Here is a 23,298-nt window from a genome sequence, read left to right on the forward strand (position 1 = left end):
AGCAAAGACTCTGTGTTCAAGTCGATGCTCATTGAACTGTTAACTTAAAATGCATTGCGACTTGGATGGAGAGTTGTCTCATTGGCACTCAAACCACATCTTATTTATAGCGTTGGTTTCCTGTTTAAATAGTTTTACATTGATCATTTTTTACCCTTTATATCTTGTTCGGTGATTGTTCATGAGTTCGTATTGAAAGGCCGTACTCTAACCTATAATTGCTAAGTTAAACTACAATGTGGCTTGGATAAGAGTTGTCTCATTCGCACTCATACAACATTTTCTGTTTAAAATCAAAATCCTAACCTCCTATAACAATGTAAAAGATATATTTTATATAGGCCTATTTCGTTTATTTCGTTTCTTCATATTCCATTTCGTTTCGTTTCTTCATTTTTTCATTTCGTTTCGTTTCGTTTCGTTGTATTTCGTTGCGTTTCGTTGTATTTCGTTTCGTTTCGTTATATTTCGTTTCGTTTCGTTTCGATTCCGTTTCTCACTTTATAAGTACCCTAATTTACAAGAGAGATTACTCTGTCATCACGACAAAGATTGAAGATTGAAGAAAAGTGAAAAGTCTTTAAGCATACCAGTCAACTGACCCGTTTTCTGCGGGTGTGACCCGAGATTTTCACAATTCTGAGGGATCACCCGGGACACCCGCCGGGTCATTGAAATCACCCGGGAATTCCGAAAATGACCCGATTTCACCCGCATTTCTTAGCCTTGCGATTGATTTCATATATAAGTAATATTCTTTTGAAATACCGGCAAATTCGTAATTCTTCCATGAACATGAAGTTCATCTAGCTATGTAAACTGTCAATTTAAGTGACCCATTAAGTGCATAGCTTTACTTGACAGCTTTGGTGTCAAACACACTGTTAATTAACACCAATTACCTTAGCTTTAGGTCGTAAATAAACTGCTCTACATTTGTTTACAAATAGAGTTAGAGTTACTTCCCCTAATTTGTCACCATTCAAAATTATTCCTTATATTTACGTTTTATGGGTGAAAAAGATAAAATGATAAAATATTTAGAATTCAAATACATTTTGAAAAATAACTTTTCATTATTTTAATACTTTTATACAATTTAAAAGAAAAAAGTTGAAAACTATTTTTTACATTTATACTGCCTTTAACTGTATTACTATATTTTATCTTAGTCTAATTTCCTACTTAGTTCAGAGGTGCTGTGTGAGCCAATAGTCTCAAACAATTTAAATTACAATTGAAAAAAAATTCTAGTATCTGATAATTACAAAAAGTAAAGAACATAAAACTGTTTTACACAAATTTATTAAAATCTTTAAAAGTGCAATGAAATAATAATTAATTAGAATAAAATGACTTAACCAAGTGAACATGCATTGATGTTTTGGTATTTTCCATATACATAATAAGAAAATGTACCATTAATACTGAAATTCAGCTCGAAAAAGTTCGTACGCGTTATGACCTGAGATTTGATTCTTCAAGTGCATAATTTTCATCGTCACAGGTTGACAGGTATGCTTTAAGACCTAATTATAACCATTGATAACTCCATAAGTAAAACAAAGTGGTATTCATACTTATATAAGACGTGTCCTTCCTTTGATTTAATTCGAGCAGCTCCATTCACATCTATACTTTCAGAAGCTGTATCAACTGTTTCTACTTTCACTTTCTTTGTTGCAGGACTTTCTTGCTCATTTATCGGTTCAACGTTTTCTCTCTTAATCTTTGACATCTTTCCGATATAACCAGACTTCACCAGCAACAGTGCCTATTATGTAACATCTAAATTCGTTGTAGAATAGTCTCATAGATTACTTAGATCATCTATGTATTTTTATAAATTCAAATTTGCTAAAGCGTATCAATCGTAACTTCTCGGGCTTTTACAATCGACTACTCGGAAGAACAAATACAAATAAACAAGCAATAGCTTTTATACAAAGCTGATAACTAATAATATTGAAATTCTAAGTTCTGCTTTTTAGCAAGAATTTGTATAACTATACAAATCCTTGTTTTAGTAACAAAACCTGTATTGGAAGAATTCAAAGGTTAATGTGGGACAGAATACAAGTCCTGCAAATATTTTTTCCAAAGAAATTTTAACCTATAATTAAAGATCCATTGGGAACTTTTCTTAAATACTTCAGTCTATCCAATCCGATAAGATCTATAAGAAAATCATCTTCGCTAGCCAAGGGTTACGATCCACTCCCGATCCACTTCCGCAAGATACCAGAGGGACAGTCAAACTCATAAATCGAAAATAAACTGACCGAATACAAAAGTTTCAGGAATATTTGTTATATATTATAAAAGTTCTAGGAAAAGTTATCATGCTTATTACATAATTAAAGTTCTAGCAATATGTAATTATGATCAAAGTTCGAGGGATATTTACTATACTGAAATCATATCCAAAATTAGTTCTAGCTACAAACGACAGGAGCCATTTTCCAATAATAAAGTTCAGACATTTTCATCTGAAAATTTGTTTCTAACTTCATGCTTCGGACTAAAGTTTATCCTAAATTTTCTTCATTTGTACAGATTAACATACCACTTAGTTACAACTTGGCATGCAGTAATAATATAGACTTATCTTTAGTGTAAATATTTATAATCATCTTGTATATGTTTTATATATATTATTGGAATATCTTCTCTGTAACTATTTTTTTGGTTACTGAGAATAAAGATCATTCATTCATGCATAATCTATTTGTTTTCCTCCATTCTTCGAGGCTTTCCCACTTTAGATTTTTTACCATATTGGTGACACAGCCAGGTGTTCGGTCTGTGTAGTTGTTATTCACAAATCGTGCAGCTCTTTTCTGAACCTGTTCAATTGCCTTGATTTTATTTTGGGCGGTTGGGACCCATACTGTGCTTGCATATTCCACTACAGGTCTTACTATGGAACATATGCAGCTGCCTTTACAGGTTTTGTACAGCCTTTGAGGTTTCTACGTATAAATCCCAATGTTCTGTTTCCTTTGCCTACTGTATTATCTATGTGTTTATATCATGTTTGGTTGTTGCTGATGGTTACTCCAAGATATTTACTTGCTTCCTCTGTGTCTAGAGTATGACCGTGAAGATGGTACGATGTTTGTATCACTGGTCTATTTTGGGGGGATATTCTATTGACAAGGCATATTTTGGCATTAAAAACTCATCTGCCATTTGTTTTCCCAGTCTTCCAATGCTGTTAAGTCCTTGATTTTAAGTGAAGAAGATCACTGTCAGCTTGGTTGTTGATGGTACGAAAGAGAAGGCTGTCATCCGCGAACAATTTGATCTCTGATGTAGATGCTGTTTCTGGCATGTCATTAATGTAGGCCAGGAACATTATTTATGTGTGCATGACTTGATATGTTTGTTTTGCTTTATTCAGTTTGCTCTTCTTAATGCATATACCGATTTTTTTATTAAAACTTTTATGTGATATGTCCATAACAAAGTCGCAGGTGAGTTTACTATAACATTGTCTCAAGTGAGTTTACTATAACATTGTCTCAAGTGAGTTTACTATAATATACTCGCAGGTGAGATTTATATAACATTGTCTCAGGTGAAATTTGTATAACATTGTCTCAGGTGAGATTACCATAACATAGTCTCATGTGAGATTACCATAACATAGTCTCAGGTGAGATTACCATAACATAATCACAGGTGAGAATACCATAACAAAGTCTCAGGTTAGATTACCATAACATAGTCTCAAGTAGGAACCATTGCAAAACGAAACAACGCCAGTGATCCCTTTCAGGTTTCAGGCAGACGACGCCCAGTGTCTTGGCTTACTTTTGCTGTTAATCGCAGGCTCAACAAAAATGAAAGAAAAAGTAAATAACAGTATTCCTCTCGATACTATCTGTTGATTGTAAGAATTAAGCTTCAGTCAAATTTGGTAAAGTTCAATAATAGTTTATGAATCTAATAAATGTTTTAAAAACTTTACTGCAGACCGTGTATGTAATGTTAACTGGAAGAAAAACCGGCAAAGTACATTTTAAAGTAAAAACAGAAAAACCGAGGTACAAAATTTTAAGAAAATTTCCTTCTACCGGTAGATACAAGCTTTTGATGATAAACAAGATGCTGTCCAAGTTTGGTACTAATTCATGATAGTTAAAGAAAATTATTAAAATTTTAAAAACTTTAACCACAGAGTGAATGTTATGTTTCTTGACATAAAATACGTAAATTACGGAAAAACAGTAATTTTTAATTTACAAAATTTACTTCTGGATACTATCTTATGCAGATAAAGTTAAACAGAGACATAAAATATATTGAGACACATAATACAAAATGTATTTGGGTCATGAACAAGCTTCTGTCCAAGTTTAGTAGAAAAGTTAGGAAATTCAAGAAATTTATTAAAATTTCAAAAACTTTGAAAACCACAGATCGAGTGAATATCCGCGGAAAGGGAGACTACTCTTTTCTATTTTAAGAACTCTCCAGTTTGGAGGACATAAATACATGATTGATGTAAACAATAACCTGACAACAAGCTTTTTTCACATAACATTTTGTATTTTAAAATATACAAAATGAGTGGAGTTCTTATGTCGAAGATTTTCATAGGAAAAGACATGGAAAGTCGTCTTATTGTGGCATCTGAAATTGGTGATCTTTCAACAGTCAAGAAATTACTTAAATTCAAAGTAAACTCAAACTCGAAAGACAGCGATGGGACGTGTGCACTATCAAAGGCTTGTGCCGGTATATTGATAAAGCCAAAACTTTTATTACCATTATCAGTCTTGTAACTAATCTACCTTTTAAAAAATCTTATCGTTCCAAACCCGCAACACAACAATAAAATCATCAATATAAAATTGACATGTATATTGTATGTTGCCAATATGTTCTATTATTAAAATTTCAAGTGGTATTCAGTAATTTCAAGTGGTATTCAATCATTCGAGGTACCGGTATATGTCATATATACACCTTATTGATATTTCAGTATTTGTCTGCCATTGATAAATGTAGGCAGTGTCTGCAAGTACCCGCCACCTGTTACCTGTTACCTGTTACCTATTCTGTACATTCCACCTTTATCAGATGAACCACTTCAGTCGGAATATCCTCTTGAAGTGTAGAATCCCTTATATTCACTATTGGATTAAAACATCTTCTTTTATACACTTATATACACCGCCACCACACTTATTTAAAAGTATTCAAACTGTATATACAGTCATATTTTAAAATCTAAAACTTGATAGATTCATCCATTGTTATTTTGTCCTTTATCTCACTCGAGTCTCTCTCCTCATCGATAGAATATATATACATCACATCTATCCACCAATCACATAGACTGTGAAACTTGCTCAGCTCAGCAAATGTCTAATTCACAATCCTTATACTTAAACATACTCATCAAATGCAAACTGTAAGTCCTAACCCTTACACTTACTCTTAGTATATACCCCTAATCAGAGAGCCTTATTACATGCGGGTACGAATAGTAAAATTGCTGTTCGTAGGCTCCACTTCCGGTTTTATTATGAAATGCCTTCGAATGGGGTATAAAACATGAAATTATATATATACAGAATTTTATCGCAATTAGTGAATAAATTGATTTAAACTACTCACGTTTTTTTCAGTTAATAAATATTCTTAAAATGGAAAAGAGTGATGTACATGTGGGGATGACATTTCATAGTTGTCATGAATTTATAAGAACTGTCGATTGATTTTATACAATTGTATAACAGAAACTCAGAGTCAATTGCAGCTGCAGAGAAAAGAAGAACTGGAAACACAAAAAATAAAGAGGAATTAAAGTTTAACAGAATACTTTTTTCATGTATTCACGGAGGCAAAAAAACAAACAAATTCGATAGGAAAAAGGCAGAAGAATTTTAGTTTTAAATTAAATTTGCCGCATTTCATTCCTTAATCATGTCTGTCACTACTATGTGTTAAAGAAGTCTCAGGTCAAGTTTTTTTTATGTTGAATACTTCTAGTTTTTCTATTTTAAACCGTTCTTAATAGAAAGGGTATGTCTACTTTTTGTACATTTCAAATGGAATGTCCTCTCCACTTTAAACTTGGCGTGACTAAATATGGACAAAACCTGATTGCGAGGGAAGCAACATGTTTATTTGATCATCTTCTGTTTTACATTTTACTAAAAGATTATTTTGAAATCTCATATGGGTATTTTTTGAAATTCAGTAAAATTTAATTCTTTTAATTTGCAATTACATTTTATAATAGTATTAATTTTTATCACATGTGTTTTTCTTTTTTTACAGGGACTGTACAGTTTCATTTTCCATCAGTGTGCATTTAATTTGCAATGTTAATTATGTATTATTATTAAATAAATACAATTTGAAAATATAATTTTTCATACTCTTCACTTGTTCAACACAAATTCCCATATTATCGATAATTTCCATTTATAATTCTGGTTTTATTTCTGATCTGATGATATTTTTTATAAAACAGGTTGTGGGTATGCGTAGCTTACGAATGGCAATTTGAATATTCATACCCACATGCGGGTACACCCAGACACTGCCATAAATGTAATTACAATTTTGGGTGGGACTTGTTTCTAGCAAACGGCTTACGCCGTTAGCCGTCGGCAAACCGGCATGACACTTGTTTGTAAAAATGTTCAGCACTGCGCATGCCCGGCTGACGCCGCTCGAGCCGGTTTGATTTGACCGGCTAAGCGGCGAAAAACATGGACGACTGTTGTAAGAACCGAATTTGTCAATTTAAAACTATTGTAAATCATCGCGAAATAGCCAAAATGCGCTATAAACCGCATAAAACCTAACTAAACAAACTAACATTTGTATTTATATACTGTACTAGAATTGCCAAGGTTTCAGGGAAGATAAGTATTTGTTCATAATTGTATTTGAGCTTTCTTTAATAAAATATTTCGTATTTCGTAACTTATAGTAGTCACCCTTTATAAATAAATTATTACTTGTTATTATTATTATCATATGTATCCCTTTGTTTATTGTTAATAATTTATCAACGTATAGATGCTTTCTCGCACTTGAGAACGTTTTTGTTAAAAGAGGGACGAAAAATACCAAAGGGACAGTCAAACTCATATATCTAAAACAAACTGACAACGCCATGGTTAAAAATGAAAAAGACAAACAGAAAAACAATAGTACACATGACACAACATAGAAAACTAAAGAATAAACAACATGAACCCCACCAAAAACTAGGATTAAGTTGTGAACGTTTAATAAAAATATCACAATTCAGTCTGTGAAAGATATGGTTGCAATTTTCCTTCTTCATCGTCCTCAAACAGCTGGAATAGGCCATAATCTATTATAGCTGGTAGTAATGGTCCTTGGGCAGCCATGTTAGATTTGCCTGTATATAAGCCGTTCCACTTGTTTCTCGCACGAATAGGCGTACGCCGTTCACATGACCGGCGCATGACCGGCTTACTAGAAACAAGTGCACCCTTGGTATTTTGTTGGTTTTTTTGTCTCCAAATGACCTTGTATCTGCCCAGAATAACCTTTTGACGTCAAACAACAATCACTCTTTAATTTTGTGACGTCAAATGCTTTGAATTGTCTGTATCTGTATGATTGGTTGAAAATTCCAATTCTGGCTTTTACTCAACTTAGCGACCATAAAATTTACAACTTTATTTCTGTTTTCAGGAGGATTTACACCAGTTGTAAAATTACTGATAGAGAATGGTTGTGATGTTAATATTAAAGGAAGATTAAATGTAACACCACTTCATGCTGCAGTGATAGGTAAGGTTTACTGGTTATACAATATCTTTCTCTCTAAATATGAACACTGTGATTATATCTTATAAATGTATGCATGCTGTGGCTATATAGTCATCAAATTATGGTGATTTTTTAAGATTCTTTGTTTGATATATATAAATTGTTATTATATCCAACATATTATGTGTTAATTTTTCCTCACAGCAGCTGAGTGTGTTTTTCAGAACACAGATAAATAGATATAGCTTGATCAACATATTAGACAAAGAATTCTGTTGAAACTTATGTAAGGGGCCGTCTTAAACTTGGTGTGTGTTTTTTTCAACAGACTCCTATTGCAATGATATGTTATGTCTAAGCATTATCTCCCCTTTATACAGAAACCTGGAAAATTCTGCCATTTATATATACTCCTTAATAATAGTCCATTTGCCAATTACCGATTTGATTCTGTTATTACATACTTTTTTAAACAAATTACTTCCCTTTGTCAATTGTAGACTGGTTCTATTCCGGATAAAAATGGCTGTTGCCAATGCAAAGCATGATAATTTGAAAGTGATGTATCAGTGGTTTATCTTCTTTTTCATGAAAAATAAGTTATGGTGACAAAAGATTATAGCTAAACAACAAATTAATGTAATTAAAAGATTTGAAAAACTTTTAAAGGTTACTCACATCACACAGGTAAATTTGCTCTTTTCCCTAACTCTCTATAGTTCATACAAATTTATGTCCCTCATAAGGGTGACAACAAAAAAGGGTCAATTACAGGAATTGGCAAATGGACTGACTATTGAAATAACTAAATAAAACATTTCGTCTGCTAATTTCCAGTTCATAAAATTGTGTAAATGTTATAATATATCAAAGATTACAATTCTATCTAGCAAAGTTAATTATTTTCATTTTGTAAAGACAAAAATAAAACTATTTCCTTAATTCTGTAAGTACATGTATATTGTTTTATGCAAATAGCAACTTTTTCTTACGTAGGAAACCACAGTGAAATTGTAAAGCATTTACTTATTGCTGGAGCTAAACCAGAGGCAATGACAGTGACAGGCATTAAACCAATAGACTTGACAAAACATGAATCTGAAATATGGAACATTATAAATGATATTAAACAGGGGGATATGCCTGAAATTGAGGAAGTCAGTGAAGTATTTGAAGTTCCAGATTTCAGTATTCCTGGTGGTGAGAAAAAGACCAGGAAAAAGTCAGGAAAAGGCAAAAAGGGAAAGAAAGGAAAAAAAGGAAAGAAGGGTGGAAAGAAAGGAGGCAAAAAGAAGAAGAAAAAATGAACAGATTTCTGTTATATGAATTATCAGAATACAATTATTTTTACTAGTCCTGTTGGTCTATACTGATGTATTATTATATAAATACAAGACTGAAAATCACATGTCATATTATCATATCATAGATTTTTAAGAAGATTTATAAATGTTAGAAAAGAAGAGTGATTTAATTTTATTAATAGAATTACAATTGTCAATATTTCTTTCATCTGTTTTGTAATTTCAAGTTATCAGTATGACATCAAACTCAACTACTTGATTAACTAATTACATCCAACCAAATGAAAATGAGTTCCAACATTGTGAGAATTAATGAATAAGATAAGATTAAGGTGGTACCCAACATTTTCACTAAAATTAATTTGGCCCATTTAATTTTCATAAAATTTTGACAAAGTGTTTACTTTGACCCTTCGACAAAAATATGAAAATTTCAAAAAAATTGAACCAAGCGTTTTATCAGAAAAATTACACTGGTTATATGGGCTATTTCAAAAAAAATGATGCCTTTCCTTTAAACCTTTGTCAGTCTCTTGTATGATACTATATCTGTAATGTTTTTAGGTCAGATAATGTATTATGATTAGTTGGTCCTAACTACCAAAGATAATAGCAGTAAGTGCTCTGTTTAAAAAATATTGTCCAAAATTGTACCTCAAAATGTCAGGAGTGTAACGCTTTTAGTGTGACATTTAGAAGAAAGCCTGTGCATTCATTGATGATATAGAATAAATAAGGGCAGATACAATACCAAACAATATCTTTCATCCAACTATTATATCTTGACTATGATTTCTTGTTTAATTCTTCCATATATTTACATTTTTATGAGCCTCATAAGGTAAGTCAAATAAGTTTGTGTTAAAAAAAAAATGTTAGTAAAAGTCAATATGCTGCCAGAAAATGTCTTTGTAGGTGAAATAACATGTTTCTGTACATCTTGCACGGTTTATTTTTTTTGGTAAGTATCATAGCTTGGCACAGGTGCATCCAGTTGACCCTGAAGTTCTACTACTGGGATATTATGGTTACAATAAGAGGACTACCCAGGTCTGTCAGGAGTGTAACAACTGGGTTAAGATGTATTTTTTTTAGAAACAATGTTGTTATAGTTGTTGTTTTTTCTTGAATTTCAGTGAACATTACCTGTTACAGTTTATCAGTAACAAACATGCCATTATTATGGCCTTCATTGCTTTTGTATGCTCAATACTTCAATGTCAGGAGTGTAACACAAAAAAATGCCTTATTTCAATCTTATTAGCAAAGGTAAGTTATTGGAAGAAAAACAAGCTGACAATTATTATAAAATGACATTACTACACAGAATACAAGTCTACATCATTACTTTTGAAATTTTTGAACTAAAATTGCAATTGAACTAGCTTGTTTAAATGTGTTACAGTCCTGACATACAAGTATTGAGCATAAACAAGCAATAAAGGCCATAATAATGGCATGTTTGTTACTGAAAATATGCAACAGATGGTGTTCACACTCAAATTCCAGAAAGGAAAACCAATAATAACAACATTGTTTCTATAAAAAATAACATGAATGTTACACTTAAACATTTTAAAGCGTTACACTCCTGACATTTTTGGGTACATTTTTGGACAATTTTTAATATACAGAGCACATACGGCTACCATCTTTGGTAGAACGAACAAACTTATCATAATACATTATCTGACATAAAAACAGCATATATTTAGTATCAAACAATAGACTGAACAAGGTTTAAAGGAAAGCCATCTTTTTTTTTGAATAGACAATTAGCAAAATTTGTAAATATGTAAGAAGTATATATTTTTTTTTAACCTGTTCTTAATTTGCACTAAAATAATATGTGAAATACAAAGACTCTACATGATTTCAGGTCAGTTTCAGGTTAAAATATTGTAGCAATAAATTATGGTCAGGAGTGTAACATTTGTTACACTCCTGACAAGTTTCTGATGTAGCTTATCTATAACAAAATTCAACATGATTCTTAATTAAAATAATTGTAACATCTTTACAATGTTATGAGAAAGCTGATCTGTCTTGTAAAATTGATTTTTCTGCACACTATTCACCAAAGATTCTTAAAAATTTAAGTGTAATTCTCATTAAACATGTTAAAAGTTTGCTCTTTGCTCAGAAATTAAAAAAATATGAAATCAAATATCTAATAAATTTATTTATTTGTGAGATTGTAAATTTAAAATAGATATCATTACTGATTTTCTAAACATTCCATTAAAAAAACAGTCTTACAGTTACTGAAAAAATATGTCAGGAGTGTAACAAAAGGATAAAAAACACATGTTTGTATTTTTTAAATGAAGAAAACTTAGAATTGACTGAAGCAATTGTTGTGAAATTTTCAGAGGATGTAATTAGATCATATATGTTTGCTTCCTTATACTTTTTATATAAAATTAAAGCTTTTGCAAAGAGATATAAAAACTTTTGAAATAAGATATTAAAGAATACACTAAAAATTGGTGAAATTTACATATTTAAAAAAAAAAAACTGTTTATAAGTAAAAAAAAATTGCAGGAAAATCATTTAGTACCTTTATTGCAACAAACAAAAAAATTACATTGATATTTATATTCTTATTTATGTTTGTCAGTTGATATTATTATTATGTTGTTTCCTTTGAAAAGTGGATGAATTCTTATGAGTAAATGTTGTTAAAATTTTTGTTTTTATTATTTTGCATTAACCCTTGGTAGTTTTGTAAACTTGAATGTCTCTGGATTAAAGAAAAATGATAGAAAAAAGATTAGCAATGACTTAATTTTTTACCATGTATGTCACACTTTGGCATCATTTTTTTTTAAATAGCCCATATGGCAGTTTGACAAATACTTATTTTGATCATTGAGAAGCTTAATATTCCCTTAAAACGTTTAGTTGAATTTACAGAGTTATTTCCCTGTAGTGTTAGGTACCTCCTTAATAAGAATTTTCAGTCTACCTGTACATAAGAATTTGTGTACAATGAAATCAAACCTCTGATGGATGAATAGAAAATCAATAGAATACTCAATCTTCATGTTTTTCATTGGTATCTTCTGCCCTGTTTTACAATACAATGCACAGTAGTAATAAGATACCATAATGGTAGCTAGAAATTTGAGAGACTTTTTTTAGCTTTAGACTGATGTGAAAGCAACTTCTTAGCCCCCTATGAGCAAAGTTCCTTTTTTTATTACTCAAACAAAAAGATAAAGTTGGGATGACCAATTTCTATCAAATTTCATAGCTAATCAACACCACATGATCAAAAAGTTGTATTTTTTCAAGATAAGTAAAACAAATATTCCAAGAGTATGATTAAGGTTCGTACAGCAATCCTGCATTTCATAAAGAAATTGGTTTGCTTTACAACTAATTATAATTTGAAAAGTTTTAAGGTTTATGACTGGATGCAAGTCATACATCTGTTTGTGTACAGACTTGAAGTTCTTAATAATTACCCTCAAGTCACCCTAGCCATAGATGTTAAAGCTGTGAAAAGATGACATGTTTTGATAAAGATTAAGATTTTGATTTGATTCATGGTGTTATGATGCCACTTTTAAGCACAACATTTAGGCTATTTCGTGGCAGCCAGTTTTTATTGTTGGAGGAAACTGGAGTGCCCAGAGAAAACCACTAACCTTTGATAGGAAAACTGACAATCCTAGCAGTGGCAGATCAAGGGGGTTCCCGGGGGTTGCAACCATCCCTTTTTTATAGCCGATCAATGCATTTGAATGGGAGCATATAGTTGGAACCCCCTCTTTACTCTGGGTTGGGAACCCCCCCCCCCTTTTTAAATTGGCTGGATCTGCCCCTGCTTAGTTAATTAAGATTGGAGTTGAGTGCACCCGCATGAGCAGGTTTCGAAATCACAACCCCAGTGTTGACTGAGTCTGCTAGTGATTACAGTTATAACTACTTAGACTACTGGGCCACTGAAGTCTCTTTAAAGATAAAGACAAATAACAATTAAAATGGTTGGTATTGCAGTATACTCCAACTTGTCAATTTCATTGCCAGGCAAGTTTTCAATCATAAAACAAAGGGCATGAATTGGGAAGAAAATGACTGTATGAATCAACAAGAGATTTAAGGTGGATTGGTTCAGGGAGATAACTCTTTAAATCAGTTATGCGTTTGTAAAAGTCAAGTATCATCAATGTATTTTAAGCATCTACCTGAAACAGATTGAAAATAATCTATGTAACATAGAAGCTTAGAATATATTTATAAAAATGGTTGACACAAACGTACTGATGATTTTAAGAGTTATTTCCCTTAACCTAGGTCTACCTCCTTAACTGATGAAAAAGTGTGAGTCTGCTAATAAACACCTTTAATTGCTAGGGAAATTTTTAGTGTAATAAATGAACAAACATCATAGGTTTTTAATTTTTTTACTAGAGCAAAATTCTTTGTTTAAGTCCACATTCGTACAGGCATAGCTTATAGCAGTTGTTGAATAAGATCTTATGATATTTTTCAAGACAGGTTTACCACTGTTATGTACAGGTGTTTTTGAAACTGTTGAGAAAACTATAGCAGTCCAGCAAGTTTGTTTTTGTTCATAAGTCCATGCTTTTTGGTGACTAATAAACTTGAAATAAACTTATAAAATGGACAAAACAATAGGTAAACATCATCTAGATCTGAACCCTTGTATATGATTTTTCTATATTTAAAACAAGATATAAATTAAAGTTTTCCTGTCACTAAAAAAGTACTTAAAATTACAGATGCTGAGAAAGAATATCGTTGAACTTTTACTAGAAGATGAATAGCCTTCTCTCCTATCCTCAGATCACCAATAAATAATGCACAATATAACACCACATATTTATCAGTCTGCTGTTTCCACATCCTGTGGTTGTGCTATATGAATGTCTTCTCCAAGTGATTCTAATAGTTCTCTTCTATACTCATCAAAATCTCCTTCAATTTCATTTAATGTCTGATCTTCTACAACCCATAATTGACAATCTGTCTCTCGAATCAGTCTTTCGTCGTGACTAACTATGACAACACCTACAAGCAATCAAAATTCATGTAACATCCAATAAATACAAAAAATTATAAAACCACAATAAATGCATCATGGTCATCACAGTATATCAGTTTTATTTTACCTTTTTATAGAGCAGTTCCTAAAGCCTTAATTCCCCTTAGGAAGAGGCAAAAATTGTTCCTAAAGTCTAATTCCGCTTAGGAAGAGGCAAAAATTGTATCTATACAAGTTACTGATAGCTGAGCAAGTAAGTAACATATGTTTATTACTTCTTTTGTTACAGCACTGTTAGAGTTTTCTAGTTGGCAATCATATCCCATTTTCTTATATATGCATATATGTATGAATAAAAGAGAGGTTGGTATGATTCAACGGAACAGCAACTGAAAGACACATACACAAAACAAAGACATCTTAAAGTCAACATGATCATGGTCTTCAGCAATAGATAAGTGTCTATTCAATATATCCAACTTTTACTCGACCCTAATCTAAAAGAGGTGAACATGTTAATCTCAGGATATAAATGATCTTTTATTAAAACTAATCACCCTAGAATACAAAAAAAAATAATATAAGACAACTTGGTACAGGCAATGGAAATGTGGACTGTTGAACTGTTTTTGTTTATTGTATTATATTTTTTTTTAATCTTGGCTCTCAAGCTCCCTGCATTTCATCTGACAGTAGAATACACTAAAACATACAGTAGGATCAGTACAAAAAGTGTATAAATATATATGTAAATATTACCTCCTTCAAATGCATTGATAGCATCAGCTAAAGCATCATTAGATTCTATATCCAGATTATTTGTAGGTTCATCCTGTAAAAAAAGTGTTGAAAGTATTGTACAAATTTAGCTTAAAAACTGTTCAAACTTTATAAAAAACACAGCACTTTTTTTTATAGAAATAAAGCAAGTAAAAAACTTTAAGATACATCATACTTTACAACACAGCAATATCATACTAAAGGTCAAATTTTACATAAATTCATTGGTATTTTAAATTTAATGACTATTTTGGAAAGTAAATCAGTGTTTTTAAACATTTTTCATTTCTAAATACCACATATTCTCTGTTTGATTTTATAAGACAATTGCTGTTGTTTTTGTCTTTTTCAATCCTAGACACCAGACATAGGAACATTTATAAAAGTTAATCAGTTGTTAACCTCACACAATTTTTATGGTTTCTATTAGAGACAAACTGGTACTATCCTTTTTCTCTCAACAATCTTAACAATATAGACACAGGTTCCCAATGAACAGTCACAAATGTCACAAATAATCTCTACCAGGCTTTTAAATGCATGGAAAGCTTTCTATTAAAATGTATTGATTTCGTTATGATGTAAAACAAGGTCACAAGACATAATTGATGTTTCTGAATGGCAAATTTTCAAAGGGAAATAAATTTTTGAGCTCATTATAAATTTCACTCTGCATCCATTTACCAAAAAAATGCTCCTCAAGGCATAGCTTGATGCGACTGCAGAGGTTGAACCCTGAACAGATGGGGCAAGAATGGACACAACATTCAAGCTTGTTTCAGCTCTGAATTTAGAATGTGATTAAATATTTGACACATCATATGTCTCTAAAATCTATAAATGCCACTGACCAGAATGAGTACATCAGGTTGTCTACTTCGTAAATCAGCTAAGGCCACTCTAGATTTCTGACCCCCAGACAGATCTCTTATCTTGATTGTATGTGCATGACTTGCTAGACCAAATCTTCCTAACATTTTCCTGGCATCCTGGTACGGAATGTTGAACAATCTCTGAAATCAATGAATGTTTTAAGTATGAGATTATTGTAGATTCATTATTATTAGTAAGATACCAATTTAAGTAGGTAAAATGAACCATGAATTTATAACTAATCACACATTTTATGTAGGCTTGAATGCAAACTTTGGTAAAGCCACAAAATATTAAATCCACAAAAATACAATTTTCCTCAATACAAGAAAATTGGTACCAACAAAAATGAATGAATCCACAGTAGACTGTCTCCACCTACATATCTACTATACATGTCTTAACATGATGAGCAAACAGTTTTATCTTTTCTTCACTTGGCCCATGTCATGTCAGGTTCAAGTTTTGAAATGCCTATGTCATTTGATTTAATTCCTGGAACTTTTATGATGAACATTATGTGGTTACTAATATTTTTCACATTCCACAAGATTATGATTGTCTTTATGACATCCTTACGCTAAATCCATTTGATGTGTACTGATTGATATTCCAAGTCTTTCAAACACAATTGTTTTATTCATTGTTTCTGGCTTTCAACTAGATTTCAGTAACTGTGAGTGTCTTCAGTACTTTTGCCTGTTGATTTATTTTTTTGTATGCTTTGGGGTATCTGATTGATTCTAGCCTTTTTCAACAGATTTCTTAAATTGTTCTTATGTTTGGCTGTTTCACCACTGTAATAGTTTAGGGTTGGGTAAGGAGACGGAAAACATGTACATGCAACATTCTGTATGTGAATGCTCAAAGTCAAGAACCTGTAAATCAGTGGCTGTAATTAGTTGCTGTATATCAAAGGAGTAGGTTTAGTAAGATCTCTACAAGGCAGCACTCGCACCCACACAGTGGAAAGGGATTAATATAAGTTGCAAAACTCGTTTCCCTATCCACTATAAAGAAATATGTTTAAACTAACTAAGACCTCTTTTTGGCCCCAAAATAGAGCAGTTTTACAAAATTGTGAAAAGGTAATCTTTTAGCTATTTGTTGGAAAGAAAAATGCTTCTGTTACATAAATATGGACTGTTTTTGACAATATAATGCATATATATTGGGTACTAGCATCATAAAGTTATGCTAAATTACTGAAATCTTCACAATTTCAGCATTTTAGTTAAATTTTAGACGGTGTCCGTCTTAAATGAAAGTGGCCGCAATCGTGTTCATTCATAATATTGAGATTAAAGTTGTATTTGATGATAATACATAACATATATAAAGGTTGAGGATGAACAGGGATGCGGCCACTTTCATTTTTGACAAAAACCAACTGAAAAGTGACTTGTTTTGGCATATTTGATAGATTTTTCAGATTTAAGCTTGAATCGAAGCGTTTGTTATGACTAAATCAGTTAAAATCTTTCACATAAACTAATTGGATCAATTGAAATAGACACTTAAGTGATTAAAAAGTGTCCAAAATCTTTCGTTAGATGAACCTGAAATTTGAGGCCAAAATCGGTCCTTACCGGACTTCTTTATATTGAATGAGGCCATTAGCCTTGTAGTTCAATTATTTTACATTTGTCATGACAGGTTTTTTAATAGCTTACTATGGGGTATGGTTTTCACTCATTTTTGAAGGCCATGTTAATACATATACTTACCAACGTCAACATTATTTTGTCTCAAGTAGAAAGTTGTCAAACTGAAGGTTTATCATCAAGCATGTAATAGCTTTATATCTTACTAGAACACACCCGTTTTATCGCGGATCCGTGACTGAATTAAAGTATATAACTATGCGCAAGCTTTATTTTTTAATTTAAGTATTGTCATCTGATAAAGTCATGCCGATTATAAGATACACAGTTTTCTCTGCTTTCAAATCTTTCTGTTATAACCCGTCGAATTGGAACTTATCAATTGTTGGTAATATTAATTATTTGGAAAGAAAAGGTCCGGGAATGGATTATTTTTTAATCAACAGCATTGTCCTATATTAGTTATAAATAAAGATGAATTATTTGATTCGCTGTTATGGTGTAATACCACCAAATCATGGTACGTCACATCCGGTTGCATACGAAAGTAGGTATAAAAAAATATTCCCTTGAATTTGACCGTTGTAGGTAATTAATCCTACATTTTATTGCAGTAAAACTATTTCTGTGTCATAAACATATGTCTTGGTTATTTCAAAACATCATTGTTTTTTATTTGTGATTTCTATAGAAAATTTTGTAATCTTGAGGTTACATGGTGACTAAACCTTGTACACAGATAGAATAAGGGGAGAAATTTGATTGGTTAACTTCCAATGATGGTTATTTTCTTATATGCAATGAAATGTTATGTGAAACTTTTTCTATAGAACTGAACAGGATAAAACTTTCCTCATGCCAAGTATTTCTTTATTTGAAACAAAGATAAATTCTGCACAATTTTTTGAAAAGTGCAAATTTAACAAAGACTAATAGGGGAAAATCAATGGTGGTATTACACCTTATACGTCATGCCAGCTAACAAATTGAAAACTGTACCTATACGCCTTATTTTACCTCCAGATTTTTTTTGTATTCTTCATATTGTTATTTTAGAGAGTCTTACTACAAAAGGTAACAATTTGATAATTTAGTAGGGTCAACCCTGTGATTTTGACCCGTGTATATAGCATATTAATCCTGAATACACCGTTTGGTGCTGCGCCTGTCAGATGCAGAACGTACAGATAAGGTAATAGGTAACAGGTGAATATACTATTGGTATCGGTATCGGACTCGACCCGGAACTTCTTAAATATTGGCAATATTAATTACGTGGAAAACAAAAGGGCCTGGAGTAGTGTAATTTTTAATCTACACCTTTCAACTATATTAGTTATATTTAAAGTTGAATTCTTTGATTCGTCGTTTTTTCGTGATGACGGCTGACAAATTGGACCTCGTAATTTTAGTATTATAGATACTGTATAGCGGGATAATATTGTAGGGTGTAAATTTTTTGCTTATTTACGAGGATAGAATGAAATAGTCAAAATAAATTCCCCAAATTTAAAAGTGTACATGCAGAAGTATTGATAAAAGATTTGAAACCACCAAAATAACAACAGCCAAAATATTTTGTATACCTTATTTAATGAAAATCTACCATTTTTTTTTTATACCTTATTCAATGAAAATCACCAAAATTTACACACGTGACAATAACCCAGTATAAGGTAATTTACCTGTAAATATTCTACTGCAGATTCATCTAAATTTAACTGATCAGCTGAATGTTGGTTATATTTTCCAATTCTCTGAAAAATTAGTAGTAATCAATTTATTCAATGAGGAATGTAAAAAAACAACCCACCATACTTTGAACCTCAGCAAATTTGGAATAATAATCAATCAATAAGTGTTTATCATTCCTGAGCACCTGAGACCCCAGTTTCTGGGTTTGTGTTGCTAAGTCTTAAGTTTTCTATGTTGTGTTATTTGTACTATTATTTGTCTGTTCGTCTTTCTAACGTGGCGTGGCGTTGTCAGTTTATTTTCGATCTATGAGTTTGACTGTCCCTCTGGTATCTTTCGCCCCTCTTTTGTGTAAACAGCATAATTCTTCCCAGCATGCAACACAAAATCAATTTATAGTTTAGCCCTAATCTGTACTTTTCAAGTTTGTTATTAATCTTCACAACAGAAAATCAATTTATCACTTGGCCCTACTTGGTACTTTTCAAGTTTGTTATCAATCTTCACAACATGAAATCAATTTATAACTTGGTCCTACTCGGTACTTTTCAAGTTTTTTTATTAATCTTTACAACAGAAAAATCAAGTGTATAAAATACATAGCATTACTTACCAGTCTGTGATTTTTCCTCATTTCTCCTGTTGTCTATAAAATAAACAAATGAACACTAAATTTATCCATCTATAAATAAACATAAGTGAGCAATTTAACTACTCAACTATAAGCTAAATCTTAAGTTTAGTTATATATAAGAATGAACCTTGATTACTTCTATTTCTCTTTTTCTCTTCATATCATCTAGCACTAATGATAAAGTCAAATATGATTTCATTAAAAAGCCATATAATAAATACTAATATTAAGCAGCTGTTACAAGATTGCATGAATTGACCCAATTAGCCATATATTGAAAAAGTAACAAGAAGAGAATGGAATATATAGAAGAAATTTAATCAGAAGCCCAAAAAAGGCTTTGTAGAAAATTTTGCAGGACATACTTTTTGGTAGATATATATTTCATCAAATATGTCTGTAAAAAGTCCGCAATAGCAAATCCGGGGGTAAATCCGTATACGTTCCGAAATTAGTATTCCGGTATAACTTCCGGGGCGTTCAACATCATCAGCAGCTAAGATGAACGCAGCATCCTCCACTATGTTCACGAAGAAAAAAAGGTAAGGCAGACATGAATAGCGTTATCTTACTTTAAGATTTATATTTGATATGTGATATGAGTGCCAAAGGCAACTAGAAGCCCAAATGCAAAATGACATGTTTTTTTTAAAACTTTTTAAGCGTAACCGTACGTAGAAATTATTATAAATTAAGGAATGTATCTCCCTCATGCAAAGCTCTGATTCCTTTCACGGATTTGGCTATACTTTTTGGATCTTTTGAATTATAGCTCTTCATCTTTTATATATACTTTGGATTGCAAATATTTTGGCCACGAGCATCACTGAAGAGACATGTTTTGTCAAAATGCGCATCTGGTGCAAGAAAAATTGGTACCGTTAATTTTATTGTGTTAGTCAGTTACTGGCAGTAATACTGCACTTTAGTCAAGTGCTATAAATTGGGATGCCAACTTTTCTGCTAAAATGACAGAACTTTCAATCTATTGTCATGATTGTGTACCTATCTGAACACATTTGACCCCCCCCCCCTTTCCAAAAAAAAGAAAGTAAGTTATATTAATACAATGAAAAAAAAATTGATAAAAATTATTTTAAAATTCTAACTGTCCGACAACATATCCAATTATATTACATTGATTGCTTAGAAATAAAATAATAATATGACCTTTTTTATCATGTTTATTTTTATATTTTTCAGCACTGGAAAGAAATATTGTTGTGTCCCAGGATGCAGTCATACATCTGACAAGATAGGACCAGATGGAACAAAATTTATACTTCACCGTATTCCCATGTCAGAAAAAAAAGCCCATATTAAAAAACTGTGGATTCAGAGACTTAAAAATGTGAGGGCAAACTTAATTGTTAATGACAGCACAAGAGTTTGTAGTGCTCATTTTGATGGACCATTTACACATGAATCAATTCCAACTATCTTTCCTTCTAAGCCAATGAAGAAGGTGACTACACATCGTCCACTTTTTAGAAAAGAAGTCCATTCAGAAAATACAAATACTGACACAGCGGAGTTAGACGAAAATGAAAATATAAAAATACCAAACATTAGTATCATGAAGGATCTTAATATTGCCTCTGACATTGACAAAGTAAATACGTGTTCATTCAGGACAAGCTGTACACAAACTGAAATTACTACATTTACAACCAATGCAAGTACATGTACAACAACAGACAATATTGAGACAGATATCAAGATCCATTCTGTGAGTGTAGGCATTCAGACAGACTTGCCACAAATAACAATTGAAAATGTGAAACATGATAATGCCAAAGTTAGATTTTACACTGGATTTGTTAATTTTAGTGTTTTTTGGATGTTCTTTTCAGTACTACTTAAACATGGAGCAGATAAGCTGAATTATTGGGAAGGAGAATCCCGATCCATGGGTGAAAAATCCTACCAACAAGAAGGAAATTTAAAACCAGGAAGAAAGCGCTTTTTAAGACCAATTGATGAATTCTTTATGGTTATGATGCGATTGCGACTAGGACTTCTGCAGGAACATTTAGCTGATATTTTTAGAGTGTCTGAATCCACTGTTTCTCGTATAATGAACACTTGGATTAACTTTCTATTTGATAATTGCAAATCATTAGTAACCTGGCCAACACGAGAACAAATAGTTTGTAACTTGCCAAAACTTTTCACTGGGCATCCAGATACAAGAATTGTGGTAGATTGCACTGAATTTTACATTGAAAAACCTTCATCATTAAAGGCTCAATGGATGACATGGTCTGAATACAAGCACTCTAACACCTTCAAGGTACTGATTGGTGTAACACCAAGTGGCATGGTAACTTTCATTTCTAGACTGTGGGGAGGAAATGTGTCAGATCGACACATTGTGCAACATGATGAATTTTTGCCAAAACTTAGCAAAGGGGATGTAATTATGGCTGATAAGGGCTTCACCGTAGAAGACCTGCTTCCAGCCGATGTGGGACTAAATATGCCACCAAGAGTCTCAACGAAGAAGCAGATGTCACACCTGGAATTTTTTAAAACCAATAGCATTGCTTCTGCAAGAATAGTTGTGGAAATGAAAATGGAGCAAATAAAAAACTATAATATACTAAACTCTCGTTTACCAATATCTGAGGCTCATTTATCAGAGCAAATGATTTTCATTTGTGCCGCATTTACAAATTTGTTGCCTCCACTTCTTAAATAAAACTGTTCATGTATTTTGCTTGCTAATCATGCCAATTTAACTTCCAAAATTTAAAACTTATTAAGACCAAATAATGGAAATTCCAAGATATTCATATATTTTGTATTTAATGGTTGTACATGTACATACACAGTGTCAGGGATGCAACATAATCAGTTGAAATTGTTGTATACATTTTTGTATGCTTAAAAGCAGAATCGATAGAAAAATATGACTAAAATTATATATAGTTATTTTCAGTATGTCTGTCATGTCTGTCATTAAAAATAAAACATTTTAAATCATGGGAACTCTTTTAAAAAAATTAAAACACAAGTTTATTTTAACAAAATTAATATATACTTGGTGTATTTTTGTCAAAAGAATCAACACTAATATGAAAGAAATTACCTTTACTTTAATTATTAAATGATTATATTATTTAAAAACTTTAACCTACATTTTATAATTCATATAATTTCTTTCAACTGTTCTGTCTGTTGTAAATGGAAAGTGTCAGGAGTGCAACAAAATCTGGTTAAACACGGTGTTGATATACTATTTTTTTTTATTTATTATTATTGATATTTGAATAATTTTTTTTTGGTGTACGCCTTCTAAAAGGGTTACTCTTACATGGAAAGTAATTTATCTTCATTTTCTTATCATTTTTTATCATTATAAAATCTTTTTTGAACCTGAGCCTCCAAAAAAAATGAGGGAGAAAACGACAAAAATAAATGTAAAACAAACTGTATTTATGACAGAAACTAATAACTATATTTCCTGCAATTATTTGCAGAGCAAAAAAAACTGTCAATCTCGGTTTTGAATTCTTTTCAAAAGGTAGTAAGCAATGTGTTCATGTTATGTTTTTTTTTTTGTTATATCCTGTTAATAAAAATGATGAAACTTTTTTAATCATTTCTTGATTTTATTGCCC

General features: G+C 31.6%; 4 protein-coding genes across 6 annotated transcripts in view; 2 read left to right on the plus strand and 2 right to left on the minus strand.

Moving 5' to 3' along the window:
* Positions 1–1,894, minus strand: part of LOC134708338 (nuclear GTPase SLIP-GC-like) — a 56,063-nt gene extending 54,169 nt beyond the window's left edge. The window contains exon 1 of the mRNA XM_063568792.1: positions 1,581–1,894. Coding sequence (XP_063424862.1) covers positions 1,581–1,738 — 158 coding nt within the window. The 5' untranslated portion in view covers positions 1,739–1,894. The remainder of the gene's footprint in view (positions 1–1,580) is intronic.
* A 2,588-nt stretch (positions 1,895–4,482) lies between these two features.
* LOC134708339 (BRCA1-associated RING domain protein 1-like) lies at positions 4,483–9,280 on the plus strand. The gene is made up of 3 exons (XM_063568793.1): positions 4,483–4,743; positions 7,693–7,791; positions 8,767–9,280. The coding sequence occupies exons 1-3, from the start codon at positions 4,572–4,574 to the stop codon at positions 9,075–9,077; spliced, it is 582 nt and encodes a 193-aa protein (XP_063424863.1). The 5' UTR covers positions 4,483–4,571; the 3' UTR covers positions 9,078–9,280.
* A 4,191-nt stretch (positions 9,281–13,471) lies between these two features.
* The window catches only part of LOC134708343 (ATP-binding cassette sub-family F member 1-like), a 34,181-nt gene continuing 24,354 nt past the window's right edge, over positions 13,472–23,298 (minus strand). For all 3 annotated transcript variants that reach the window (XM_063568797.1, XM_063568799.1, XM_063568800.1), the window contains 5 exons: positions 19,655–19,687; positions 19,032–19,103; positions 15,721–15,882; positions 14,849–14,921; positions 13,472–14,115 (listed from right to left, as the gene is read on the minus strand). In XM_063568797.1, the coding sequence (XP_063424867.1) occupies positions 13,931–14,115; positions 14,849–14,921; positions 15,721–15,882; positions 19,032–19,103; positions 19,655–19,687 (525 nt within the window). In that variant the 3' untranslated portion in view covers positions 13,472–13,930. The remainder of the gene's footprint in view (positions 14,116–14,848; positions 14,922–15,720; positions 15,883–19,031; positions 19,104–19,654; positions 19,688–23,298) is intronic.
* Positions 20,121–23,271, plus strand: LOC134708340 (uncharacterized). Its single transcript, XM_063568794.1, has 2 exons — positions 20,121–20,217; positions 20,879–23,271. Exons 1-2 carry the CDS (start codon positions 20,177–20,179, stop codon positions 22,374–22,376), a joined length of 1,539 nt encoding a protein of 512 aa, XP_063424864.1. The 5' UTR covers positions 20,121–20,176; the 3' UTR covers positions 22,377–23,271.

The sequence above is a fragment of the Mytilus trossulus genome, chromosome 2, assembly GCF_036588685.1.
Source record: "Mytilus trossulus isolate FHL-02 chromosome 2, PNRI_Mtr1.1.1.hap1, whole genome shotgun sequence".
In the NCBI taxonomy this organism is placed as follows: Eukaryota; Metazoa; Mollusca; class Bivalvia; order Mytilida; family Mytilidae; genus Mytilus; species Mytilus trossulus.